Below are 27,688 nucleotides of genomic sequence, written 5' to 3'. Positions count from 1 at the left end.
TTTCCTTTTAGTCACTACACACACTGCTTCCTGGAACTAACAATAATCTGTCTGTTTGTCTATCCATCCTTTTATGCATACTATCATGTCCTGAAACAGAGAAAGAGGGTATCGAGCCTCCACAGTAAGGTCAGTGGCAGGAGCAAGGCTTGGAACCCAATTCTCTTGCTTCTTTGCCTAGGGTTCTTTCCGCCAAACCATGATGCCTCTCCAAGAATCTTGTTACTGAAAAAAAGCACTTGGAGTATGGCTTTCAAAAAAAGTGCTTTTAGTTTTTAAAAGAAAAGTAAATTTTAGGAAACTCAGTAAATTACTTTCTCTGCTTAAGGATACCTAAACAGAGCTTTCCTTTGCTCTCCCCCAATTTGTGGTCAAAGTTAGTCTCCTGTGAACTTCCACTGCCTATATATAGGAGAGCTGTGGCATTCTGATAGGCTCATGACCAGGAGCTTGTACCAAGCTGCCCCACTGAGACAACCAGCTCCAGCTTTGAACAGCTGATATTCACCCTGGCAAGCTTGATAGTGCACAGAGCACTATAGACCGGGGGCCGGAGGGGTAGGGGCAAAGAACTTTTCAAGTACACTGCAAACGACACCAGGGTGCAGTATTGGCCTTTCTTTTGACTGCTAGGGCCTTTTCTGCATATTAAGGGTAATTGCCTTAAACATCTGGGACCATCTCCAGTCGTCCTGATGTATATCTTGCCACTGGACCCAGATGGCTCTGGAGGAGAGTGAGGCTGGTGACTATGCACAGCCCTCCCTCACTGAAATCCAATTCAGTTCAAATCATGTTATTACCCCAATGTCATGATCTTCAAGATGGAAGGAGAAACAACAACAGTTAAGGGTAATAAGTAGAATATCACCATCTCATGAGCCAGTGTCAAACACCAAGGAGCAAAAACACACTTTAAAGTAATGATATTCAAATGTCGTCACTCTCCACCCTTCCTCTTTGGCATCCTTGAGCTGCCAGGCCTTTGCCAAAATGGGCATCTGCTCTCAGGCTTGAAAGCCTAAGGACTATAATCTTTCTTGTCCAATTTCTCTTCTGGTCCTTCTCAATGGCTTCATCCACTAACAATATTAAGCTGAGAGATGTAGTGAGAGAGTGCCTTCAGGAGACTGAGGCATTAGGGAGGGAAAACAGAGGGTCTTCAGTGTTCAGTAAACTTAGTCTCAGGAAGGGCCGTGTTTTGGCTAAGTCAGAGGTTCTTAACCTGGAGTCTGTGAACTTGTTTTTTCAAAACAAAAACCAAAAACTATTTTAATATAATTGGTTTCCTTTGCAATCCTATGTATTTTATACATTTAAAAACACTGGAGAAGTCCATCAGCTTCATCAGCCTGCCAAAGGGGTCCATGACACAAGAAAGTTTAAGAACTCCTCTAAGCAGAGAGGCCTTGGAAGCTATATATATATATATATATATGTATAATTTACATAATTATATATATTAATATGTTCTAAAATAGATTTTTCTAGTGATCTTTGTACAAGGACTTTTTTCCCTGACTGTCTCTCATACCTAGAATGTTTTCTTCCTGGCTTCCTTTAAGTCTAAGCTAAAGTTCCATTTTCTGCAAGAAGCCTTTCGTGTCCCCCTTAATGCTGGTGCCTTCTCTCTATTGATCCTCTCCAGTTTATCTTGTGCACACTTTCTATGTATATCATTGTTCTCACATCATCTCCTCCATCAGACTGTGACATCTTTGAAAGGAGGGACCATTTTTTGAGTTTCTTTGTATCCCTAGAAAGCAACAGCACTGACTGAGAACACATGCTTTTGAGGCATACTTACCTGTTACACGGTAAAGTTCTTGGGATTTTGTACTAGAATGCTCAAAGAAGGGAAGACAGAGAAGGCCGAGTGTGGAGAATACTACTTCTGAGCCTGCTACACTGAACTCAGGAGGTTTTTTGTTTTTGTTGTTTTTTTTGGTGGGGCAATGGGGGTTAAGTGACTTGCCCAGGGTCACACAGCTGGTAAGTGTCAAGTATCTGAGGACGGATTTGAACTCAGGTCCTCCTGAATCCAGAGCAGGTGCTTTATCTACTGCGCCACCTAGCTGACCCACTCAGGAATTTTCTAAAAGTATTTAACATCCGCTGTGGGGCTGCACACTCTGGAGGCCCCCAAGTAAGGCTGAACCTTGCTTGTATGAGGGTTTGTATGGCAAAATTAGAGTGAATGGAGCTGTGAGAACATTTCTAACCAGCAAATGGATGAAGCGGGCCTGCATGATAGGTCCCTTTGGATGGGAACTGATTTAAATGGTAGCATTGGAATACAGTTTTAGTCCTGATGTTAAGAGGCTAGACACTTTTCCAACTGGACAGACTACAAATACATATCCAAAGTCACTGAGATGGTACATTTAAGATTTGCCAGAAGTCAAGTCTGAACTGTTCTATAGCTATTTCTGTTTCTCCACTCCCTTCCACAATCAGAAATGGGCTTTGCAAATGCCTGAATCCAGAGTTAAAAAAGACTTACCATATACTACATGCCTGTAGACATAAATTACAGATGTATGCAGACATATGTCAGAGATGCTTCAAAGTTAGCAAAACACCATGTAATAGATACGTGTGAAGCACTGTGGTTGGGTGGAAAGGACAACTGAATTGGAGACAAAGGACTCTGGTTCAAGTCCCAACTCTGCTGCTTGCTATGTGACCTTGGGTAAATCAATTAACCTCTCTAGGCTTCAACTTCCTTATCTGTAAAATCAAATTCTTAATGTCTCATCTAGATCCAAGTCTAGAATCAGAACTTGAGCTGGAAGGAATCATTGAGGCTTGATTTCTTTAGGTTTTCCTCACCAGTGAAATGAGAGTGTTAAACTAGAGGGTTACTAAGGTCCCTTCTGGTTCTAAATCTAGAATGCTGGTGATGGAAGGCCTCAGTTTTCTCATCTGCAAAATGAGGGAGTTGGATGGGATATTCTCTGAGTTCCCTTATTTACGATCCTATGTCTCCATCCACAGCCTTTCATTTTACAGTTGGGAAATATGAAGCACACACAAATTAAGTGGCCTGTTCAAGGTCATGCTGCTAGCTGATATCAGAGCTAGGATGAGAGAGCAGGCCTCTGAGACTCAGTCTATCTATGGTTTCCAGAAGAGAGATCCTTCAACTGGGAATATATGGCATCTTTAGCATGAAGAGATCATGTGAAGTGATGGTGGTCAAGCTGGCAGAGAAAATGCCCCAAAGGGTAATAAATGAATTAAAGCTGCCCTATGATGGTGACCGAGCAGTAAGAGATGGGCAAGATACCTCCCATGGGAAAAAGAGGCCAAGGTCTGACTGGTTCCACAGAGAACACCCCTCCCGCCCCCATCACACACACACCAGACCCAATATATGACTTGGCTTTTATGCTGTACAGTTACTAACACCACTGGCAGCAGTATTTTAGGAAATGGATGCAAGATAGACATGTATTTTCATGGACAACAGAGGAAAACCATTGTGATTTTCATTGACATAACAGTCAGGCTATTACTTACTCCAAGATTTTTCCTAGTTGATCAACATCTGAACTTCCACGAAAAAGAGGCCTAAAAGAATAAAGAAACAGTTAAGCATGGGATTTTCTCATATTATATTTCATTTCTATTGTTATAATCTTTGAATAGAAAGAAAAATATTCTTCACAAAGGAGAAAGCTAAAGGAGTTAAAAGGGTATTCCAGAAGTATTTTGCAAGCAATTTTGATAAGTGAATACTTGACCCCCACGACTGCTAATGTTACAGCACTTTCAAACCCAAGGAGAGCTGGCTGTGGTAGTACACCACCTAATCCCTGCTCCTGGGGAGCCTGAAGCTGGTGGATTGCTTGAACTCAGGAGTTCTGAGCTTAGAGGGCTAAGCCAATCCGATATGTGCCAAGTCAGGTACCCATTTGGTGGGCTACTAAAAGTGGAGAACCACCAGGCTGCAGGAGGGGTGAATCAGCCCAGGTTAAAAACAGCGGGTGAAAGCTCCTGAGCTAATCAGTGCTTGGGGATCTGGCCTGTGGCAATGTCACTGCCCTTTCAGCTTGGGTGAGATAGATCTAGTTTCAGGAAAACAAAACAAAACAACCACCCCAAAGATAGAACTCATTTTCTAATTTTCAAAACCAGAAAACAATTCATTTTTATAATCTATTAAATGAGAATCCAATGTGTAACCAATACAACAAGAACAACTATTTAAAAAAAATTTTTTTTCTCTCTCTCTTTTTATGGGGCAATGAAGTGACTTGCTCAGGGTCACACAGCTGGTAAGTATCAAGTGTCTGAGGCTGGATTTGAACTTAGGTCCTCCTGAATCCAGGGCTGGTGCTTTATCCACTGTACCACCTAGCTGCCCCCAACAACTATTTTCAAGCCTTAATATTCCCCATCACTAAAGCATGGGAACTTGGTACTATGTTAAGATGGCTTACTGTCCTTTCTCCTTCTGGTTCAAACAGTTGCCAACTCTTGCTGCTTTTCTATTCCTAGAACTTGAGAAACCATTCTTTTTCACTGTTCCCCTCAACAGATGATGATAACAAGTTCTCTTTATACCCATTGCTCTGCCCACATTGGTCCTCACCTTTGAATTTTACAGTGACTACTCATTTAAAATATAAAACTCTCCTTTGGGCCTTGAGCATCTAGCATACATCTTTACTTTGTCCTGCTCATTATTTCCTTGCCAGCTTTCTCTGGTTTATTCAAATGAATTTTCCTGTGTTTCTCCATGTTCTTTGGTTTTTGGCTGGCTCATTGCCGTGCCTCCCCTCCCACTGTTCTCCCATGCTTTGAAGAGCCTCTCCTTAGCTAATCCACTATCCTATTATTCAATGTGTAGTTCTGAGACCACACTCTTTAGGAAGTGGTCTCAGATTAGGAAATTAGGAATTTAGCCAGGACAAGATTCCTCAGTCTTCTAACTTGGTTCCAAGTTTTAGGGTCTTCTCTCTACAACTTAAAAAGAAAGGATCCCAGTGGACTGCATATTAACGTAGGAAACCACAAATTAACATTATCTATCTCACACTGTGTTTTTATTTATTTTGTTAAATATTTCCCAATTACATTTTTTTTTTTGTGAGGCAATTGGGGTTAAGTGACTTGCCTAGGGTCACACAGCTAGTAAGTGTTAAGTGTCTGAGGCCAGATTTGAACTCAGGTCCTCCTGAATCCAGGGCCGGTGCTCTATCCACTGTGCCACCTAGCTGCCCCTCCCAATTATATTTTAATCCTGTTCTGCCACACTGGCGAACTTTTTGCAGGCAGCTTGCTCTTGAGCCTGACATCCCTTTACACATCTCTTGCAGTTGACCCTTCTCTCCACTACCACTGAAGCCATCCCAATTCAGACTCTCATTTCTTCTTGCTTACTTGTGTCATCTACCTACTAATCTATCTTATATTACCACCCAAATATTGCCCCAATTTTCTATTTTTATGACCAAGTCACTAGTCTACTAAAAACATTCAAGGGCTCCTCCTTCTTACTGTACCAACTTTTTTTTTCCCCTTCAGGGCAATGAGGGTTAAGTGACTTGCTCAGGGTAATACAGCTAGTGTCAAGTGTCTGAAGCTGGATTTGAACTCAAGTCCTCCTGAATCCAGGGCCAGTGCTTTATCCACTGCGTCACCTAGCTGCCCCACTGTACCAACTTCTGATCAAGGCTTTAAAACTCTTCCCAGTATGGCCCTAACCTACCTGTCCATTCTTATCTCATATGACTCCCTCTCACAGAACCTGCATTGTAGCCAAAGTCTAACCAAGTGTTTGCTCTATCCATTTCCACACTCTGGCTCAAGCTGTTCCCTGTGCCTGGCACGGACTCCTTCATTACAGTCTTCTAAAGTTCCTTCCTTAAAGGCCCAATGCAATTTTGGCTTTCTCAATAAAGCTTCCTTTTCTCCACCGCCATATAAAAGTGAGCTCTGCCTCCTCAAATTTCTCATATTCCTTACTCATACCTCTCCTTCACACTTATCTCACTCAACCTTGTAGTAGAGTTATTTGTAGAGTACTTATCTTTTTATCCTCAGCCTAGCATGGTGTTTTGCACACAATAAGTATTTAATAAACATTTGGGGACCTTCATCAAAATATCAGCAGTCCAATCTTATCTTTCAGTCTTGTCCTAGATTTTTTCTTTTTTCAAAATTTTATTTTATTTAAAAATTTTTTCCAAATTATATGTAAAGATATTTTTTTGAGTTCCAAATTTTTTTCCTACCCTTCCTTCCCCCCTCTCCCAAAGCCAGCAAGCAATATGATATAGGCTATATATTACAATCATATTAAACATATTTCCACATTGGTTGTGTTGTGAGAAGAATCAAAACAAAAGGGGAAAAATGAAAGAAGGAATAAACAACAACAACAAAGTAACAACAAAAGTGAAAATAGTATGCTTCAATTTGCATTAAGACTCTATAGTTCTATTTCTGAATGTGGAGAACATTTTCCACCATGAGTCTTTTGGCACTGTCTTGGATCATTGTATTGCTCAGAAGGGCTAAGTCCATCTTCTCCTAGATTTTCAAGTATACCAGTGGCATCTCACACAGATCTAGCTATGGAGTCTATTGTAAATTTATGAACTAATCTGGTGGACAACAGATACTGAAGATGTTCATGCCTTTATCCACTAACCTTTGCCTTACAAACACCACCCTAAGTTTCTGTATCAGATTTAGTTTTAGAGAAGATTTTATAGGCTTGTCCTGAATGGCTCAAGAAAGTTAGGGTTGGTTGGGTTTTATATTAAAGCAGCTGAAGCATTTATATTTTTTTTAAACAAATTCACCAATTCAGGATCAGTAGACCCCAATCGCCTTGGAAATATAACCCTAAGTAATAGACCAGATAGAGATAAAGGAGTTGTTATTATGCTTATGCTATTAGAAGCTACACTTAATGGACTCATTGATCATTCTAGTTAACTCTGCTGCTTTCCTCTGGGGTAAAGAGGTCCAGTCTAATTAGATTTCATCATTCAACCAAACTAATATAGCTCCCCAGGCCTTAGGTCTACAAGAAACTTGCAAACTCCCTCTTTGAATAGGGAAGCTAATAAATAGGAATAAAATTGATCAATAACATTTTCTGTAGAGCTTCCTCCCCCGAGGAATTAAGATATTCTATAGGGAACCAAAATCCTTTTACAGGACTTATAACCAATGATCCACATAGTTCCTTTACTGCTCTATGGGTGACAGAGAAGCTTCTGAGATTCTTGTTTCTCAGAATCCCACCCAATGCCAATAGCCCAAATGATTAAGACCAGAGGTATGACTGTTAAATGAGGTGTGGTCTATCATCTTCCATGCTCCACTTCTGTCCAGGCCTGCCTGGCTTGTGAGGACAGGCAAATCTGTTAAAACATCGGTGACAGACAAATTCATTCAGCACCTCCAATGTTCAAAGCCTGGGCAAATAAACTAAACCAAACTATGTAACTACTGACAACTGTAGGTGCTTAGAATCAGGAAAAGCTTAGTATAATCAATAATAATTGACCAAAAAATACTTGCTGAGTGCCCACTATGCATGGCACTCAGAGCCAAGTATACTGCATTGCGAATCCTGGACCATGAACATCACTTACATTAGCAGCTTTCTTTCTTTGTCTTTTTTCTTTCTTTCTTTCTTTTTTTTTGAGGGGCAATGAGGGTTAAGAGACTTGCCCAGGGTCACACAGCTAGTAAGTGTCAAGTGTCTGAAGCTGGACCTAAACCCAGGTCCTCCTGAATCCAGGGTCAGGGCCAGTGTCCTACCCACTTCACCACCCAGCTTTTTTCTATAATGAAAAAATTTTGGGGGTGATCAGACCTGTGATTTCATTGGCTCAGACACTTCTATAAAGGAAAGTCTCCTCTCCTCTCCTCTCCTCTCCTCAAGAAGGTTGGTAACTGCTTTGATGGTATAGTCTTAAAGAGTTGCTTTGGGTTAGCTAGGTGGTATAATGGATAGAGCACCAGCCCTGGAGTCAGGAGGACCTGAGTTCAAATCTGTCCTGAGACACTTACTTGCTCTGTGACCTTGAGCAAGACACTGAACCCCAACTGCCCCCTCCCCGCAAAAGGAAAAAAAGGTTGCCTGGGGTACTTTGAGATTAAACAACTTGCCTAGGGTCACAAAGACAGTATGTCAGAAAAGGGATTTGAACCCAGGTCTTCCCAGCTCTCTACTGAGTATACCAATGGTACCCAGACTGAGAGCTAGAAAAATCCATGGGAATTTACATCTGTACTTTTAGCTTTTTAAAAGATGGCTCATGGATATTAATTTTTTAAAAGAAAGGAAACAGGGGCATCTAGGTGGCACAATGGATAAAACACCGGCCCTGGATTGAGGAGTACCTGAGTTCAAATCCGGCCTCAGACACTTGACACTTACTAGCTGTGTACCTTGGGCAAGTCACTTAAACCCCCATTGCTCCACAAAAAAAAAAAAAGAAAAGAAACATTTTATTTGCCAATAGTTCTTTCCAGCTCCTGCCCTATTCACCATAATCAATACTCTGCAAGCAGATATTGGGTCGTTTCAAGGTTCTTCAGGTACTTGGTGGTCTGGGTGCAAGTCGGTGCTTTGTCATAGGGAATTGGGGCTTGCATTTCCTTTACTCAGAGGTTTATCACAACTCCAGGCTAATGCAGAATCACAAAATCTGAGAGCTGCAAGGGACTACAGGGTTATAGACCTAGAACCAGAAGCAACATGAGAATCCTTTTGCCTTTCCCAATCACAGTTTACACATCTGTAAAAAGACGGGGTTCAACTAGATGGACTAGATTTGGGAGCCCCTCTTCTAACTTGGAAGTGATGACCTGTGTGATAGCTATCTATTGAGCAGGAAAGAACTTCCACGTCCTGAGGAAGACCTCGTGTGTGTGATTGTGAGGAACGAAGACCTTGGCTAAGAAGCAGATTTGCCTTGACTTGATTGACACAGAACCCCTGAACTCTGCCAGGTCACGTACTTAGCTCCCATGGGATGGCTATTTCAACACAAAGAGGTACAAGATAATGGGTAATGGGCTGGTATCTGTCTGAACTTGAAATACCAGTCGGCTTTAGAAGCTATATTAAAGGTTTATCCTAGACTTTGGGATCCAGTTTATTAATTCGTAGTTCAGAATGATGAGGTTGTTTGCAGTGATTTTGTGAACCTATATCCACCCACAACAGGACTGTCAGAAGGACAATGGATATGTAGGAAGAGTTATGAATAGCATTTCTTCATGAAATCTTGGGCACATTATATAGAAATTGGTTGAAGATAGCCCCAAAGTTGGATATATATACCTGCATTATTTGTAATTGCTGGCATTTTGCTGAAACCTGGTGCTGATGATAGCTGACATTATGATCACAAAATTATATGGTACATAAAAGTTTACCATGGGTTTTGTGTCTATTGTCTCATTTGAGCCGTTCAAGAACTATAGTTCATACAGGTATTACTATGATTTCCACTTTACTGATGAAAAAACTGGGTCCCTGAGAGGTGTAGCAATTTGCCCATCATCAAATACCCAGTAATTGTCAGAAGTAGGACTTGAACCTGGGTCTTTTCATATCCAAGTCTAGCACATGATCCAACTGTATCCTACTCTTTTTTTGAGTCTTGTGTGAACATGGCAAATGGTCAACTAGGAGACACGAGAGAAAGTGGCTTTTTACTTCTGCCCAGGGTAGAGTTTACATAATAAAATTTTTAGACCCCGAGGGTTGCATGTACACACACACATATATGTATGTGTATATATGTGCATTGTGTGTGTGTGTGTGCAAAAAATTTTTTTTCTAGGTACTGCCACAATGCCTCGGCTATATAAGACAAACAGGGAGGCAAAAAGGACACATATACTCACCCAGAGAGGGAAACACAAATGGTTGTCTTTTTAATAAGGCCAATACCATTTTTAACAGTAGACCATTTTAGGGTTTCTTTTTTTCCTCAGCTGAGCCGACTGCATTTAATTGAAAATGTCTATGTACTTAATATAATTTCATTCATGGCCCATTTAAGGTGGGAAATAAAGCAATCTACTCAAATTTCTTCCTTTGAGGATCGGTGGGGAAATATCTGACCTCACGCTGGGTGTGTGATCCACACGAATCCTAGACTAGGGAGAGGGAGAGGAACAGGCCTTGTGAGTACAGGGTTCTTTTCCCCATGGAAAAGAACCTTCCCTCCAATATAGGTGGGCACGTATATAAGGGTCTTAGTGAGTTATCTAGAACAGAAGATATTCTCCCTCCCCAGTTCAGTTCTAATAAGACTAAAGTAATTGAGAAACATATAAAATATAATTTATAATATAAAATTTATAATAAAATGGAAAATTAGTTGGGAAATAAAAATACAATATACATAAATAATGTTAATGTGTTGTTTTCTAAGTCAATATGCAAAGACTGGGATCTTTGTGGTTTAGTGGCCCTGTTTCTATTTAAGTTTGACATCACTACAATATCAGAAGTTGCATTCCCAAAGGCCTAGTAGCCAGAGATGGGATTTGAACCCAGGTCTTCTTCCTTTTTTTAAAAAATGTAATAAACATTTTTATTTATAGTTTTGTGTTCCAATCTTTATCCCTCCTTACCTCCCTCCTCTACCCCCTCCCTGAGGCAGTGAGCAATCAGATATGGGTTATGCATGTATTATTATGCAAAGTATTTGTCATTTTGTACAAGAAAACTTGATTAAAAGAAAAAAAATGAAAGAAAATGAAAAACAGCCAGTTTCAGTCTGTTCCTTCAACATCAGTTCTTTCTTTGGAGGTGGCTCGTATGTTTCATCAATAGTCCTTTGGGATCGTCTTAGATCACTGTATTGCTGAGAATAGTTAAGTCATTCACAGTTCTTCATCAAACAATATTGCTGTCTCTCTGTACACAATATTCTCTTGGTTCTTCTCTCTTCACTATACATCAGTTCATACAAATCTTTCCAGGCCTTTCTGAAGTCATCCTGCTTGTCATTTCTTATAGAACAATAATATTCCATCGCTATCATATACTACAGTTTGTTCAGCCATTCCCCAATTGATGGGCATTCCTTTGATTTCCAATTCTTAGCCACCACAAAAAGAGCTACTATATTTTTATACAAATAGGTATTTTTTCTCTTTTGGGGGATGTCTGTGGAACCCAGGTCTTCTTGACTTTCCATCTGGTTCCCTATCCACCATGCTATGTTCTTCTGCCTCTATATGAATAGAGTTAAAATTAAAAAAAAAAAAAAAGCTTTTTACAAGGCTGATATGCCTTGCCCTTCTAACATAACAAAAAGCGGAGCTGGGAGGAGTTAGAGGAGGAAGATGGCAAGATAGGAGAAAACAAAACTACAGGCAAATCAGAACATGCCCAGAGGATGGTGACCAGAGAGTGAAGGGTTTCACGATGAGGACATACAAGGAACTGGGGATGACCAGCCTGGAATAGAGAAAACTTGTTGGGGAATGTGCTAGCTGTCTCCATGCCCTTTGGGAAAGGGATTGGACTGTTGCAATTTGAACTAAGAAGGAAAAGCTACAAATAATGAATGAAAGGTACAGAGAAGAAAGGGGTTGGGCTCCATGTTGAAGAATGTTTTCTAACTAGAAGAACAAACCCAACGTAGAAGGGGTTGCTTTGGGAGGTAGTGGATTAGCCTCTGATGGTGGGCCTTAAAGTAATAGCTTTGTACAAAAAATTAATTATTAATAGCTATAACTAACCTGGAAAAATTATATATAATTGGATTTATGAAAAATTACGATTATATGAAAAACGATAAATTTAGAAAAATTATAATTGGGCCGTAAATCCCTTCGTGGTTGCCATTAAAATGTGAAAATATTTTGTTAACTAGGGCTAATTTTGTGGGGGGGGGCTAAACTATGGATGACTAAACTGGGGACTTTTGAGTATTTGGCTATCTGACTTCGTTAATTTAATGTGGGCTGTTTATAAAGTTCCACCACACTGCTCCCAAACTGATAGACTAAAGATTAAGAAGCCTCTTAACCAAATAATCAAAGCAGAGTTCATTTATGAGATACTATTTCAAATTAGGAATATGGGGAAATAAAGTACAACCTGACTGCTTTCCTGCGGTCTCTTTCCACTGCATCTCTTTCCCACCTGCTGCACTTCGAACTTTTTGAATATAATAAGGGCCTTAGCTGCAAGAGGCCTTAGGGCACTCAGGTCCTTTATTCTAACTCCTCTTAATCTTCACTTTCTCCAACCTGTACCCTGTGCTGACCTGCTTCTGTGCTCTCCGCTGCCTCCTGGTCAGTCTGTCTTCTGCCGCCTTTGCTCCTAGTCCTGCGTTGCTGTTCGTCTCCTCCCGTCCCCCCCTCCCCTCCTTTCTAATCTTGTCAGCCGACCTCTTGACCTCTTCTCAGCCCCATCTCCTTGTCCGAACCGAGTTCCGTCCTTGTCCGCGCTCCCCTCTAGTCCTGTCTATCTAGTCCCTCTTCACTCCTTTCTTACTCCCAGGTCTATATATACCTTTTCTTCTCTCCACTCAAATCTCGGGGCTTCCTTCGCCCCCACAGACCAAGCTAATCCGCCCGCCAGGGCTGCAGCTGGGTGGGGGGGTGGGGTGCTTGAGCAGCTCGTGTCTCAGCACAGGCTATCCAGGATCTTTCGGATAGCTCCGCTCAGGTCGGAGGGAGCTGGGGCTTTTTTTCCCCCAGCTGTCTGACCTGGCGTCTTGTATAGCCCACCGGGCTTTTTCCGCTCAGCTGAAGCTGAGGAGGAAGGGGAGAGACCCTGAGGGCCTAAGGCTTTCTAATCTCAGCCTAAAGGTAGGGTCCCCAAATCAAAATAAATTTCCACAGCTTGATGGCCACTGTTTGGAGAAAGTGCCAAGGGGACTCTTGGTCAAGATCAAGTTAGACTAGGTAGCCTCTGAGGTCTTGTCCCTCTCTGATTCTCTTTGCATGGAAGAGGAAGGGACTTGGTGATGACCAACTCTTTTCCTTGTTAGGCTGAGGGGAATCCAGTGGGCTGTTATTAAGCTTTTTAAAGCATTCTAAAGGTGGGTTCAGGGATCCCCAAAGGAAATGACTCTGGTTGAGCATAAGCTTTTTGAGGGCAAAGGAGACCTGCTATTGCTCTTCTTTTTGTCAACTTTGGGTCTAGAGCTCTGCTGGGGGTCATTGCAGACACTTGGATAAATGCTTGTTTTAATAAATAAACGACTGCTCCTAGAGAACGGGAAGAATCCTCGTAGGAAACCAGGTCAATCTGGACCAAGAAAAACATCAGTCATAGGGTTCCTGAGTATCACTATATCCAAAGGAAATCCTTATTAGAAACCATCGAGGGGCAGCTAGGTGGCACAGTGGCCCTGGAGTCAGGAGTACCTGGGTTCAAATCCGGTCTCAGACACTTAACACTTACTAGCTGTGTGACCCTGGGCAAGTCACTTAACCCCCATTGCCTCACTAAAAAAAAAAAAAAAAAGAAAGAAACCATCGAGTCAGTCTCAGCATCAGGCTCAGGTGTACTGGATGACAGATTTGAGAATTCTTAAATGAGATAAATAGCAAAAATGTCATTCTTCCAAAGGCAGCTATCTGATTGGCTGAGTTTATATATCTTCCTTCTCCATGCTTTTAAAAAATGACATGAAAAGATGCTCTAGATCACCATTGATCAGAGAAATGCAAATTAAAACAACTTTTGAGGTATCACCTCCTACCTAAATAGGACAAAAAAGGAAAATAATGTTGGAGAGGATGTGGGAAAACTGGGACACTAATCCACTGTTGGTGGATTTGTGAACTGTTCCAACCATTCTGGAGAGCAATTTGGAACTATGTCCAAAGGGCAATAGAATTATGCATACCCTTTGATCCAGCAATACCAATGCTAGTTTTATATCCCAAAGACATCTCCCCAGAGAGAAGAAGATCTATTTGTATAAAAATATTTATAGTAGCTCTATTTGGGGTGGCTAAGAATTAGAAATAAAGGAAAAATGCCCATCAGTTGGGGAATGGCTCAACAAGCTGTGGTATATGATTGTGATGGAATATTATTGTGCTATAAGAAATGATAGCAGGATGATTTCAGAAAGGCTTGGAAAGATTTGTATGAACTGATGTATAGTGAAGTAAGCAGAACCAGGAGAATGTTATGCATAGTGACAACAATATTGTTTGATGAACTTGGAATGATTTAACTCTTCTCAGCAATGCACTGATTCAAGACAATCTCAAAGGACTAATGATGAAGCATACTATCCATCTCCAAAAAAAAGAACTGATATTGATTGAACACAAACTAAAGCACGCTATTTTTCACTTTCTTCCAAGTTTTCTTGTACAAAATGACTAATATGGTAATGTTTTACATAATTGTACATGCATAACCTATATCTGATTGATCACAGCCGGGGGAAGGAGGGGAGTGAGGGAAGGAAGGATAAAATTTGGAACTCAAAACGTTAAATAAAAATGTTCATTATTTTGAAAAATGACAAAATACAAAAAAAATCAACTGAATCAGGAGCACGATGAAATGTTATTCAGTGTGCACTATTTTATCAGTATTTAAAAATATTCCTTTTGTAACATAGAATATAATTAGAGTTCATTAAGCTGTAACCTATCTCATGTTACCTAAAGTGACAGTTTAAAAAATGTTTATGCTTTGATTGCACATATATAACCTATGGCAAAAATTTCTTACTGTCTCAGGGAGAGGTGAGGTGAGAAAGAGAGGGAGAAAATTTGGAACTCAAAAAAAAAACCTTAAAAATTATCTTGGAGCAGCTAGGTGGCGCCCTGCAATCAGGATGACATGAGTTCAAATCTGACCTCAGACACTTACTAGTTGTGTGACCCTGGAAAAGTCACTTAATCCCAATTACCCCCTCCCTCCCAAAATTTTCTTTATATAACTGGGGGAAAAACAAGTTATTATTAAAAATACTCTCTGACTTTCTTGAGTATAGTTACTGATGATGTAGTTGAACAAAGGCTTTTATACATCATAATTTCTCAAGGAACTTCTATATCTGTACTGGACCCCATTTCCAATTTTAAATCCAAATTTATTCTCCTTTCACACTATTCTTTTTCTTTCAAAGTATTCACTTTCTATTCACTCAGTTTTTAGAATTTTTCCATCCTAGTTCTGAACTCTTCTCTCTTGGCTTTCTCATTCTCTTAGTTCCCATTTTGATTAGAATCCCACCTTGGTTGCTAAAGTAACATTGGCAAAAGCACAGATGTGAATCCTCAGCCTTTAGCACTTACTTAGCACACAGTAGGCCCTTAATAAATACTTGTTGATTGGTTGACTGATAATGCCTATAGGAACTACAGAAAATTCTTCTTTCTGTGCCACTGTTCTAATGAAACTGGCCAGACCAGCTTTAAGGAGTCAATCTGTTTGTTCAAGTAAACACTACTTTTACACGCTCGCGCGCGCGCACACACACACACACACGAAAAGTCAGTATTTCTACTAATCTTTTTTTCTTATCAAAAACAATTTTAAGTGATTTCTGAGTGATTCCTTTAAATTAACTTACCTGAAATTTTGTGATGGTCTATAATGATGAAGTTTTTGTGACAGAAAAATGTTTTAGATTATTTAAGTATGAGCATTTCCCCAGTAACACAAGGGGGTGAGCATATGAATGCAGTGGCCAACATGCCTTCATTTAAAGCCCTGGCATTGTCAACTTCACTCTCACATCACCTCAGGCTGTTTCATGCCAAAACAAGTATGGTTCTTGGGATTTTTTTTGGGAGGGGGGAAAGATTTTCCTCATAGCTAGCTTGATTTGGCATGAGATGAAGCAAAACTTTTAAGTCTTTTTTTGGGTATGCGTCACCTTTTGAGTGCTATTCCAGGGCATTGTGATAATTCAATATGGCAGAACATCCTTATTGCTGAATCACTATCACAGAAAAGGCCACTTTGGTGGTGTAGAGTAGCCTCCTTCTTGAATATGGCTGATCATTCAGAGTAGTCTACTCATTCTCCCTTCCATCTATCCATCTGTTGTGTTACTGTACAGTGATCCCCTGAGTTATATTTTGAAATTACTACCATGTTTACATTGTATACATTCCATATTTACTTGTGTAGCGGGAGTCATCTCATCTGTTCACAGTTGCCATTCCTTGTTCCAAGTAACCAGATATGAGTTTTGGGAGAGCCTGCTTCCTGCTCTGCCCATCACTCCCCACTGACAGGCTTGCTCTTTGACATGACGAAGAGTTCCTTTATTGGCTGATTAACTGGGAGAGTAGATGACTCAGTGGAGGCACAGAAGGGAGTCGTCTAGTCCCTCAATAGCTCCTCCTTTCCACTTTGAATCATGTTAGGATCATCCTGAGCTATTTCCAAAGAGCCAGGTTGGGGAGAGGTGGCTGGCCCTATTATTTCCTCCCTCTGTCTCTCTATTTGGCTGTGAGCACATCAAACCTCAAGTTGGGTTTGGGTGGCCTCTTATTTGTTTTTTGTTTTTTTCCTGATCTTAGGTGAACCAATCCCTTGGGATACTTGGGAAGTACCTATCCCAAGATGGACATATGTCCAGGAGTAGAGGAGAGGTACTGAAACCTCATTGGATCAGAGTTGAATGGTGTCAGGAGTGGAGTCCCCAACAATTATTCCATTGCTCTTGCAGAGGACACCGATTAGAGGATTGTCTTAAATTTAGCTTCTTTCCCAGAAGACAAAGACTAGGAGTTGTGTGGACAGTGCAGAGCAAAGGTGAAATATAAAATGCCTAGTTAATAGTACTATGAACTGCCTGACATTTTAATGAGTTTTAAGCCTCAGCTTCCCCACAGACTGTAATGGTAGTTATAACACGGAATTACTCATCTTGTTTCAAAGTTTGTTTTCTGTCAAATGTATGCTTGTGAATGTCCTGTGATTGCATTCCTTCTTTGTGTAGCGAGAGATTACCTGGCCCCCTAACTGATCCACACTGTATAATGAGTGCCTTTTGCACCCCGTCTTTTCAGTAAATACTGAATCGTGAGACACAAACTAATTTACTAGAAATAAAGTTGTCCCCAGTAGGCCTTTAAGAAGCCAAAGAGTATGAAAAAAGGAAACCTAACCCCTCTAATTAGAGGTGGGCTCCCCCAAGGCAATCTGGTCCAAACCACATGCCTTTCTTGGTGGAAAAGGATCAAAAGATCATAGACTTTGAGTTATAAGGGACCTTGAAGCTCACAGGGTCCAATCTCCTCATTTGACAGACAAAGAAACCTAGGCCAAGAGGGGTTGTGTGCCTGGGGTTTACACAGCTAGTAGGAAGCATCTAAGATGGGATTTGGACTTTTCTGGACTCCCAGTTTTATACTCAATGTCCAATATCATAGTATCTCATGGGACCTGGGAGCAGTTTCTTCAAAGTTAGATGTAATGCATCTATATTGTTTCCTCTGATAGAATAGAAACTCCACGGGGGCAGGCATGATTCCATTTGAATCTTTGTATCTCCAATGCCTGGAAAGATTGCTTGAGCTTAATTTCCTTTCCTCTGGGGTTATTGATAGCTCAAAGTACCTGCTCTTCTTTTTTATTTTTTTTTTTAGTGAGGCAATTGGGGTTAAGTGACTTGCCCAGGGTCACACAGCTAGTAAGTGTTAAATGTCTGAGGCCGGATTTGAACTCAGGAACTCCTGACTCCAGGGCTGGTGCTCTATCCACTGCGCCACCTAGCTGCCCTGTACCTGCTCTTCTTAAGCAACCTCTTATTTGAAAGGATGAAGGTCAATAATTCCAGTGGATATTATTGTGGTATATGAAATAAAACTCTGTATGGTCCTGAACAGATGACCACACCATTGTGCCTCTTCTACACATGCAGCCTCAATACTTCTTCACTCCTTAAACAATCTTTATGGTGACTTCATGTGGCAGCTGGTTTACAAGGCCCTAGTTCTAGGCTTCATTCATGAAAACAAATAATGAAAGAACATATGAATAGCATTCATAACATCACTGAAGAGTGGAAAACAGCATTGAGAGATGGGACATGTTTACCAGCAGATGAGAAGCTTTTGTGCTTTTTTGTGTCTGCTAGAGAAAGGAAATGATTCATACACAGTGGAAGAAAAAACGATGTCTCCCTTTTGATTTGTCAGTCACCATCCTTTTGTTGTAATAAGGTGAGGGAGTCTTGGGGCAGGTGGTAGGACGCATCTGTCTGTAACTTGCATTTGCCTTGTGCAAGTGCTTTAGCCGCTCCTTCTTGCTTAGAAAGACAATTCTTTATAGACAATAAAAAGGCTCTTCCTTCTTAATAAAAACACCTGTGGAAAAACATCACCCAGGGGAATTCTATGACTTCATGGCTCATTCTTTGGCACCATCTATTGACAGGCCTTCTCTGGTGAGGCTAATGTGGAATCTCAGCGTTGGGAGGCCCCCTAGTCCAATCCATGTCTGAACAAGAACCCTTCTACAGTACTGCTGGGAAGTGGTCATCTACTCTTCTGCTGAAGACCCCAGGCAGAGGGAACCCCCTTGCTTCTGAGGCAGACTACTTCACTTTTGTATGGCTTTAATTGTTGGGAAGTCTTTCCCTATCTCAGACCTAAATGCTTTTCCCTCTAACTTTTATCGACTGCTCCTGGTTCTTCCCTTTGGAGTGAAGGAGAACAAAGCTAATCCCCGACAAATCCACTTCCAAATCTTCAATTTCCAACTTTAAGACTGTTCTTACGCTCATCCAGTCCAACTATAGCTCTCTCTTCACTTCGCTTCACCCCATTTTGTTCATGTTCCAGATTTCACATTAAAATCAATTTGAGAGACAGCACTTTTTCTTACAAAGATACAAACACATATACATAAATTTATGGCATCATGGAGAAGACACAGGGCTTGGAGTCTGGAGGGCCCTGGAAATGAGTTTGAACTTCAACAATGACCGACTCTGTGACCTTGGTTAAGTCACTACCTCTCATGGTTGTTGGGTTGCTCAAATGAGATAATATATAAAAAATGTGCTATGAAAGCTAGCTGTGATTACTTTACCAATACTGAGTGACTAGACAGGATGTATAGAGCATGTGCGTTGTATTCTACAAAGATGTATAACACAGGATCCTTACTCTCATGATGAAAAGAGGCCTATATAAAGACATGCAGAGACTAGAAGGATCCAAAGAGTTCATTAAGTTTAACTGTCTTTGTTGTTGACTTTGAATAGAAAGAAAGGAGTGAGGCAGATTCCAGATGAAGAGAAATAGCATAAGAAAAGGCACCCAGTATGTAAAGCAGTCAGGCTAGAAGAGAGAGAGGGCTGGGTGATAGGAACTGGAGAGATAGGTTGTGGCCAGAAGAAAATTAGGAATTTAATCTGAAGATAATGAGTTGTGAGGGCCTGGGCTATTGGAAAGGAAAAGCCAACACAGGGACATAAGGAAATGAGGAGCAGTATGGCTTAGGAGACAGAAGATTGGCCTTGGAGAAAGAAACCCTTGGGTTCAAGCCTGATCAGTGATACATCCTAGCTGGGGGCACACCCTGGAAAATCACTGACCCTTCAAGTGACCTGGGAGTCTCTCTAGAGCTTTAAACTGTAGATGAGCTGCTAATATTTATCAGTGGAGAAACACTAGGGTGTTTCCTATGCTGATGAAGTAACTGGTCTGAGCTGATGGTACTTAGTGAATGATTGGATAGGGTGCTTTGTGAACTTTAATGTGCTATACAAATATGAAATATTAACAATGACAACTACCACAAAAATAAAAAAAACATTAAAATAATATCATGATGATAATGATAATAATGAGAAGAAAAAAAAAGAAGAATCTAATACTGCCAGGTGTTAAGTGTGGGTGATATTTGGTTTCTAGCCAGAGACTGGGGATTGTTTAAGAATTAATAGTAGAACTGTCTTTTAAAATCAGGTTAGAAGCCAGAGAGATGAAAAACTAAAGAAATCCTTTTTGTAAGTTATCTGTATCCTGTCATGTATTACTAAAAGGCAATGAGCAATAAATCAGTTGGAGAACATATTGTTATATTACAAGTCTCTAAAAACATATCCACAGAATTGGAATTAAAAAAAAAATCCTTCTAAATAGAGCACTGCCCTGCCCCCACTCCCACCCCTTACTCTTGGAATCCACAGTTTATTTCTCTTTGGGGAGCCTTTCCTAATTGCCTAGAGGCTACTCCAGCCTACCCCAAACTACCTTTTCTCCTTCAATAGAATGCAAACTTTCTGAAGACAAGACAACTTCAATTTTTGCCTTTTTATCCCCAGGGCTCAGGGTATAGTGTCTGCACATAGTAAACATTTAATAAATGTTTGCTGATTGACTAGGTGAGATTCTGGGGGAGGCGACAGACAGTTTGTGACCTATATCACTAGAGGAAGTATGTACAACAGAGAGTTCTATGATCTAGTTTTTCTAAATGTTTGAAAAAAATAAGATTTTTGCAATAAGCAAAAAATTCACTTTCTCCTCCCTTCTCTTCCCCCTAGTCCTGAGCAAAGGAAAATTAAATCCCTTGTTACAAATATGTATAGTCAAGCAAAATAAACGTTCATGGTGGCTATATCCAAGAAAAAAAATATGTAAGATCAAAGATCTATAGAATTATGGAAATATATTCTTTGCTTATCCTACTGTATTGTATAAAATGACATATGAACTCCTCCATGTGGTTTTCAAGGCTATCCATAATTTATCTGGCTGTCTTGTGCTCCATGATCCAGTCAAAGTGGATTTCCTTGCTCTTTCCCAAACTCCTTAGGCCATCTCCTGCCTCCCCTACATTCTCACCAGTAGGTCTTAATGGATGGGATACATTCCCATCTTACCTATGACTTTTGAATTCTTTTTTTTTGTTCCTAAGACTCAGCTCAGCTCTACCCAGATCCAGGGCAAACTGTTAGTGTTTTCTTTTTTTTCCTCCTTCATTTCTTTTAGGTATTTGAAATACAAATTTATTATGATCTGAAAGAAAAAGGGATGAGAATGACAGTAACAAACAAACAGAACACTGTGAAAGGACTATGTAGCAGTCTTGTATTTGAAAATCAAGGGGATGTAATTGTGGTCCAAAACCAGCTAAATACCTAGGTCCAAAATATGAATTCTATCTATCTATCTCTATCTGTGTATTTATTTATTTAAACTGCCACATTCACTTCGAAGTATATGGCAACAAAGTGGTTATTAAGGATAGAAAAGTCAAGGTGAAATCAATTGTCTTCTACAGGAAGAGAAAACTCCAGTACTACGCCATTTCAGTCAAAAGTAACTAGTTTGGAGAAGCCCTTGCTAAAATTTATCAGACTTGGGGCAGCTAGGTGGCGCAGTGGATAAAGCACTGGCCCTGGATTAAGGAGGACCTGAGTTCAAATCCATCCTCACACACTTGACACTTACTAGCTGTGTGAACCTGGGCAAGTCACTTAACCCTCACTGCCCCACCCCCTAACAACTATCAGACCCTAATTTGGAGTTTGTTGCCAGGTTTGGTCTTACACATCCAGAGGTTGTCATGGACCCAGCAGGGGCAGCACATTATGAGTAGGACTTAGAGTGCTTAGACAACTGTGCTCCCTGACGAAGATGATGATCTGTAAAGGAATGAAGCTAGAGTCCAGTGTCAGAAGTCTAGTTTTATAGGCAACTGTCCTGTGATATCAGTGATATAGTGTGTTTGCCACCTTATTATATAGCTGAACAGAACATGTGCTCATTTTTATAATGCTGAAAGAGATGAATCAGCTATCAGCGTTTTCAAATTATTGGAAAACTCTGTTGGATTTATCTTTTGGTCCCCCTTACCCAGTCCCTATGTAGTATTTACTGATATAGACCTATATGGTATATATAAAAAGAACAAAGTTCCTTGAGTATAGAAACTATTTCTTTGTATTTGTGTTTTTGTATACTTAGGAACCAGCACACTGCTTTGCATATGCTAGGGACTTAATAAAGGCTTGTTTAATTGAATTAAATGTATCTTACCTTCTGCTTTAGACTAAAGTTCTTTGAAAGGAGAGGACCCCTTTTCTGCAGAACTTCAAACATATGTGTTGTCCATCCTTCGTATTGGAAGGGGAACAATGACATCATCAATGTTGCATGCTAATTCGATTTAAGTGAGGCAGAGCTGTGCAAAGTTATCAGCCTCAGTCTCTTTCTCATAGGCATTCAAGTCCAGTGGCAGGACCAAAGTCAAAATGGCTGGTGGTGGCCTGGGATGTGGTTGATGACCTTGGCATCTTCAGGGGCTGACCAAGCTCTAAGTGCTCTGTAGAACCTGTTTCAGCCATGGTCAGTGGACAATTTTTTCTCATCTGCCCATTCCAACTGGGGAAATCTTCACATGATTGGGGTAGACATCCCTTTAATTCATAGACAGATTGGGGGCCTGTTGGTTACTCTCAACCTAGTTTAACCTATCTGTTGAGACGGCTTTATCAGGTGGTGGCCACTGTGCATGCTACAGCTTCTTGGTGGGTGGAAATACCAGACATACCTACATAGACTGACTAATGATTGGTCATCTCAGGGCAAAAACTATCACAGAGGCATAATAAACCTACGAACTACCTCCTCTGCACCTTGGACTATTCATCTCATTTCAGGTGTGCAAGGCAGGGATGGGCTAGTAGCAGGACAATGAGAAATTCTGAGACAAATGAGTGGCAGACAGAGAATGTGAAACTAAAGAGGGGTGGGAAAAGGAAAAAGTGAGGGAGGAACCAACAGATTAAGCAGGAAGATGAGCCTGCAGAGAAAAACCCAGACAGAACAGAATGAGATAAAGTAACATGAAAGCCTGAGAAGAGCCAAGGGCAGAAAAGTTGGGGAGGCAGATGAATTCTGCAGAAGAGACAGAGATACCCAGATTAGCAGACATCTGGCCCTCAGAAAGAATGATAAGGCCATGGGAGCTCTGACCATTGGAGGGGGCTGTGGTTCCAATGGAAATGAATAACAACCTAACACAAAGCGGGGGGGGGGGGGGAAACCCAAGCAAACCCAAAGAGCTGTATTAGTTTTTTCATGTTACCAGATGTGAATAATTTATTTTCTCCACAGAGAGCTCATTTTTAGTGAACTATGAGTAACTTCCTCTAAAGAAAGGGCTGCCTTTCATTTCAAAATTGAGAACTGAATTAAAACTAGAGTCTAATAGACCATATACCATTTCTGAAATGACACGGCAGAACTTACCGATAAAAAAAAAACCAAACCCCCCCCAAACCAACTTCTCTTCCAACTCCATAAAGTCTGCATGAGCCAGGATGATGTATTATAGACATCTGAAGTTAAGGAGATATCAATTCTTTAGGTCCATGCAATTTCTCATTACAAAGATGGCTGGCCCTCAAAGCTAAGCAGAACAGTCTAATATCTAAGCCAAAGTCTATAGGTTTGGACCAGTGATTTAACTGAGGTAAGCTGACCAATGCAGATCAACAACTATTCTGGTTTTTTTGTGAGGCGATTGGGGTTAAGTAACTTGCCCAGGGTCACACAGCTAGTAAGTGTCAAATATCTGAGGCCATAACTCAGGTCCTCCTGAATCCAGGACTGGTGCTTTATCCACTGCGCCACCTAGCTGCCCCAACAACTATTCTGAAATATATACTCCTAAGAGAGTTGTGTGGGACACTGAGAGCTTAAATCACTTGCCCAGGGCCATATGGCCCAGCAAGTGTCAGAGACAGGACTTGAACCCTGGGTCTTTCTGAATGTGAAGCTGCCTCTTATATTTATATGCATGTGTGCATGCATATATAGATATGTATTTATTGTATCAACACATATTTATTATGCATGTGAACAGCCGGAACTTCTTGTTTTAAAGAAAGCTTTAGGACTAAAGAGAGAATTTTGAGAAAATCCTAGAAGAATGTATTTTTTCCCCCTCATTTTGTTGAAGAACTCACTTTACTGCTGCTAAGAAGTGGAGGTGGGGGGAGGGGGGAAGATACGATGACATTTGTGGCCTCAGTCTCATGTTGCTGTGGCCAACACAAAGCCCAAGTGGGGCGACAGAGGAAAAGCGACTGTGAATTCTGAGAGCCTGTCAGTTTGGGTCTTCATGACCCCTGACACAGTGATGTCTGGAGATTGGGTTGTGGTTAGACAGGGGACAGGGATAGGGAAAAAGAGCAACCAGTGCTGTCTAGACGGATAGAGTGGAGGGACAAATCCAGTGTTCTGTTCTGCCCCCACATTCCTCCACTCACTTGGAGGGCTTATCGCTGACAGGTGAGACCATGGAGGAAATAGGAGGAGAGGAATTAGCTTTCACAAAGAAGAGGGCCACCTCTTCCTGAGACTGGAGTCAAGGACGGGTCAAAGGCCTTGAGAAGTTCAACACAGTAGAAAAGGAAAATTGGGGGAGGTTCCCATCTGAATGGACTCAATTTAATCAGTCGAGCAGGATGTGAGGTTCAATTTCAGAGGAAGATGGATAGAGTAATACTTGGGGAGAGAATGTCATCATATTTCAAGCCAAAAAGGACCATCTGAAGTAACGAAATTGAAATCCAGAAGGGTTAACTTGTCCAGGGTCCTAAAGACAGTAAGTTGTATATTCTGAATCTGAACCCAGGTCTTCTAACTCAAACACTACCGTACAGAATCAGCGGGGTACAAACAGGAACAGCAGCTCACATCTAAAAGTCAACATGACTTAGAAAGGGAAGGGAACAGGAATTTATTTAATGCCTACTACATGCCGAGTGCTGTACTAAGTGCCAATATTATCTCATTTAATTAAATAATTTAATTAACAGCAAGTGATTAAGTTTGGGGGACAAAGGAAAGGAAGTCAGAGATGACTCCACCATGTCTGGCCAGAAAAACTGCAGACACGGAAATAGGAAAATGGAGGGAGGATGGTGAAGAATACATAGGGCACTCATCTTCCCAAGTTCAAACAGAGCCCCAGACACACGCTGGGGCCAGTCACCGTTTGCCTCAGTTTCCTTACCTGTAACATGAGCTGGGGAAGGAAATGACAAACCACTCCAGGATCTTTTTTGGGAGGGCAGGGTTAAGTGACTTTCCCAGGGTCACACAGCTAGTAAGTGTCAAGTGTCTGAGGCCGGATTTGAACTCAGGTCCTCCTGAATCCAGAGCTGGTAATTTATCTACTGCACCACCTAGCTATCTCCTCCAGGATATTTTCCAAGAAAATCCCAAATGGGGTCTTGAAGAGTCAGACATGACTGAAAAATGACTGAATAATAACAATAACAACAGACCTGATGTAGTCCCCTGAAAGAGGTATACAGCAGGTGGTAGGAAATGTGAGAAGGGATCACTGGGGAGAGGCTGTGGGTGGGGATCCATATCTGAGAGCCACCTACATGAAGCCCTGGAAGTAAATGGGCTCACTGTACTCAAAAGAATACAGAAGAAAGGGCTAAGACGAAATCTTTCTATATTAAGAGGTGAGAGGGGGGAAATAAGGAGTCTGGGATAGAAGTCAGAGAAAACAAATGTGGGCAGTGGTGTCCAAGCTGAAAGGGACCTACAGATCACTTAGTCTAGTACCTTAAGAGTCTAATGTCATGAAAACCAAGGGAGGTGAGGGTATCTAGAAAGAAGGGGCTGGTCAGTAGAGCTGAATACTGCAGAGAGGTCAAGCAGAGTTGAGACCAAGAAAATGGCCAAGAAGTCATTAGTAAGTTTGGAAAGAACTATTTCAGGAGTGATGAAAATGTAAGCTAGACTGCAAAAGGTTGATGAGGGGGAGAGGAAGTAAAAGCAGAGTGCAGACTATTATATCTACAAGTTTCTCAGTGAAAGGAAGGAAAAGGGACAGGATCATTGCTTAAGGAAACAGCAAGGTCAAAGGAAGAGGAAGATTTTTGGGGGGAGGGGAGGATAAGGAAGACTTGAGTTTATTAATAAACTAAGGGGAAAGTACCAGAAAAAGAGTGAATCAAGATGCATGAAACAGAAGGGCTTATGGAGGAAACAGGAGTGGAGGGATTAGCTTTCACAAAGAAGAGGACCACCTCTTCCTGAGACTGGAGGGTAGGAGGCAAGGATGGGTCAAAGGGCTTGAGAAGTTCAGCATGGTATTAGAGGAAAATTGGGGGAGGTTTCCATCTGAATGGACTCAATTTAATCAGTCAAGCAGGATGTGAGGTTCATTTTCAGAGTAAGATGGATAGAGTAGTTCTTGGGAAGAGAATTTCATCATCTTTCAAAGTCAGAAAGGACCATTGGAGGTAGGTGAAATTGAAACCCATAAATAAGGGTTAACTTGTCCAAGATCATATAGATAGCAAACTATATATCCTGAATTTGAACCCAGGTCCTACTCAAATAAAACATTTATTAAAATACCTACTGTGTGCCAGGCATTGTACTAAGTGCAAAATCTCCTATTATTTCCTGTATCCCCTAAAGAGAAGCCCAGTTTGTGATAGCCCTGGTGGGGAACGTGAGAGGAAGCCAATAACAGAAGACCAGTCAAACAGCAGGTGGGGAGCCACAGCCACGGCCATACAATGGTTGGTTGCTCCATGTAGTGAAGCTCGGCAGCCTTGACTCAAATCCAAGTAACTGCAATTGAAGCAGAGTCTCTTCCCCTTTCCTTCTCTTCATTCAGGGACACTGAATTTAGAGTAACATCTAGTTCAAATCCTGGCAAATCTCATAATCCCTTCAGGTCTCGATTGCCTCATTTGTAAAGTAAGGGGGTTGTAAACTGGATGAACTCTAAGGCTCCTTCTGGATCTGTGATCCCCACAAAGTGGCCTCACTGAGGTTAGATGACATACTTAGGTAGAATAGGCCCAATTCAGCCAGGGGCACTGGCCTCTTCAGCAGTCAAAAGTAGAAGAGTGGGTGTGGAAGGGCAAAGGGTTAGGGGTTCAAAGGAAGGAGGTGGTGCCGAACTTCTGAAGCCAGAGCTTCAAAAACAGTCTAATGATGTTAATGGGGGCAGCACTGGCCTTCAAGCTAGGAGGACCTGAGTTCAAATCTGACCTCTTACCCTTACTAGCTGTATGACCCTGGGCAAGTCACTTAACCCCAAAATGCTTTATATATCTGTGGCTATCTCTAGTCATCCTGATGTATATCTTGCCACTGGACCAAGAGGGCTCTGGAGGAGAGAGGGAGGCTGGTGACCTTGCATAGCCCTGCCTCACTTAAATCCAATTCAGTGCAAGTCATGACATCACCCTGATGTCATGGTCCTCTTTGAGAATGAAGGACAAACAACAATGATGATGTTAACAGTAAACACTGAATTTATAAAGCACTTTGGAGTCTCATTTGGGTCAGAAATGCTGGCAATTCCTCAGTTTGTCTAGAAAACTCCTTGGAGGAGTGGTGCTCATGGAGACGAGGCTGGCTGAGAATTGAGGGGCATTCCAGCCATAACTGTAGCAATGACATGGCCACCTACTTGTCCCTCTGTGCACAGAGCAGCTTTCTAGGGTTTAAAGCACTGCAGATGGGTTTGGAGAAAAATCCTCAGTTCTGTGAGCATCAGACACTTTGCATCAAGATCTCCACAAAAGTTGTTCCCAAACTTTTTCTTACTAGTACAGCAGATGGTGCATTAGAACAAAAGATCTGAGTTCATATTCTAGCTCTTCTCCTTACTATCCATGGGACCTTTTGCAAATTGCTTTACCTCCTTGACGATCAGTTTCCAAGTGTGTAAAGTGATGGGGGTGGATGG

At 41.2% G+C, this 27,688-nt stretch overlaps 1 protein-coding gene across 2 annotated transcripts in view; it reads right to left on the bottom strand.

Moving 5' to 3' along the window:
• Positions 1 to 27,688, bottom strand: part of CDK6 (cyclin dependent kinase 6) — a 272,271-nt gene that overhangs the window by 18,758 nt on the left and 225,825 nt on the right. For both annotated transcript variants that reach the window (XM_043968766.1, XM_043968767.1), the window contains exon 5: positions 3,523 to 3,573. In XM_043968766.1, coding sequence (XP_043824701.1) covers positions 3,523 to 3,573 — 51 coding nt within the window. The remainder of the gene's footprint in view (positions 1 to 3,522; positions 3,574 to 27,688) is intronic.

The sequence above is a fragment of the Dromiciops gliroides genome, chromosome 5, assembly GCF_019393635.1.
Source record: "Dromiciops gliroides isolate mDroGli1 chromosome 5, mDroGli1.pri, whole genome shotgun sequence".
Lineage (NCBI taxonomy): Eukaryota > Metazoa > Chordata > Mammalia > Microbiotheria > Microbiotheriidae > Dromiciops > Dromiciops gliroides.
Note: the sequence above shows the minus strand (reverse complement) of the source record. Positions and strands in the feature narration are given on the sequence as shown.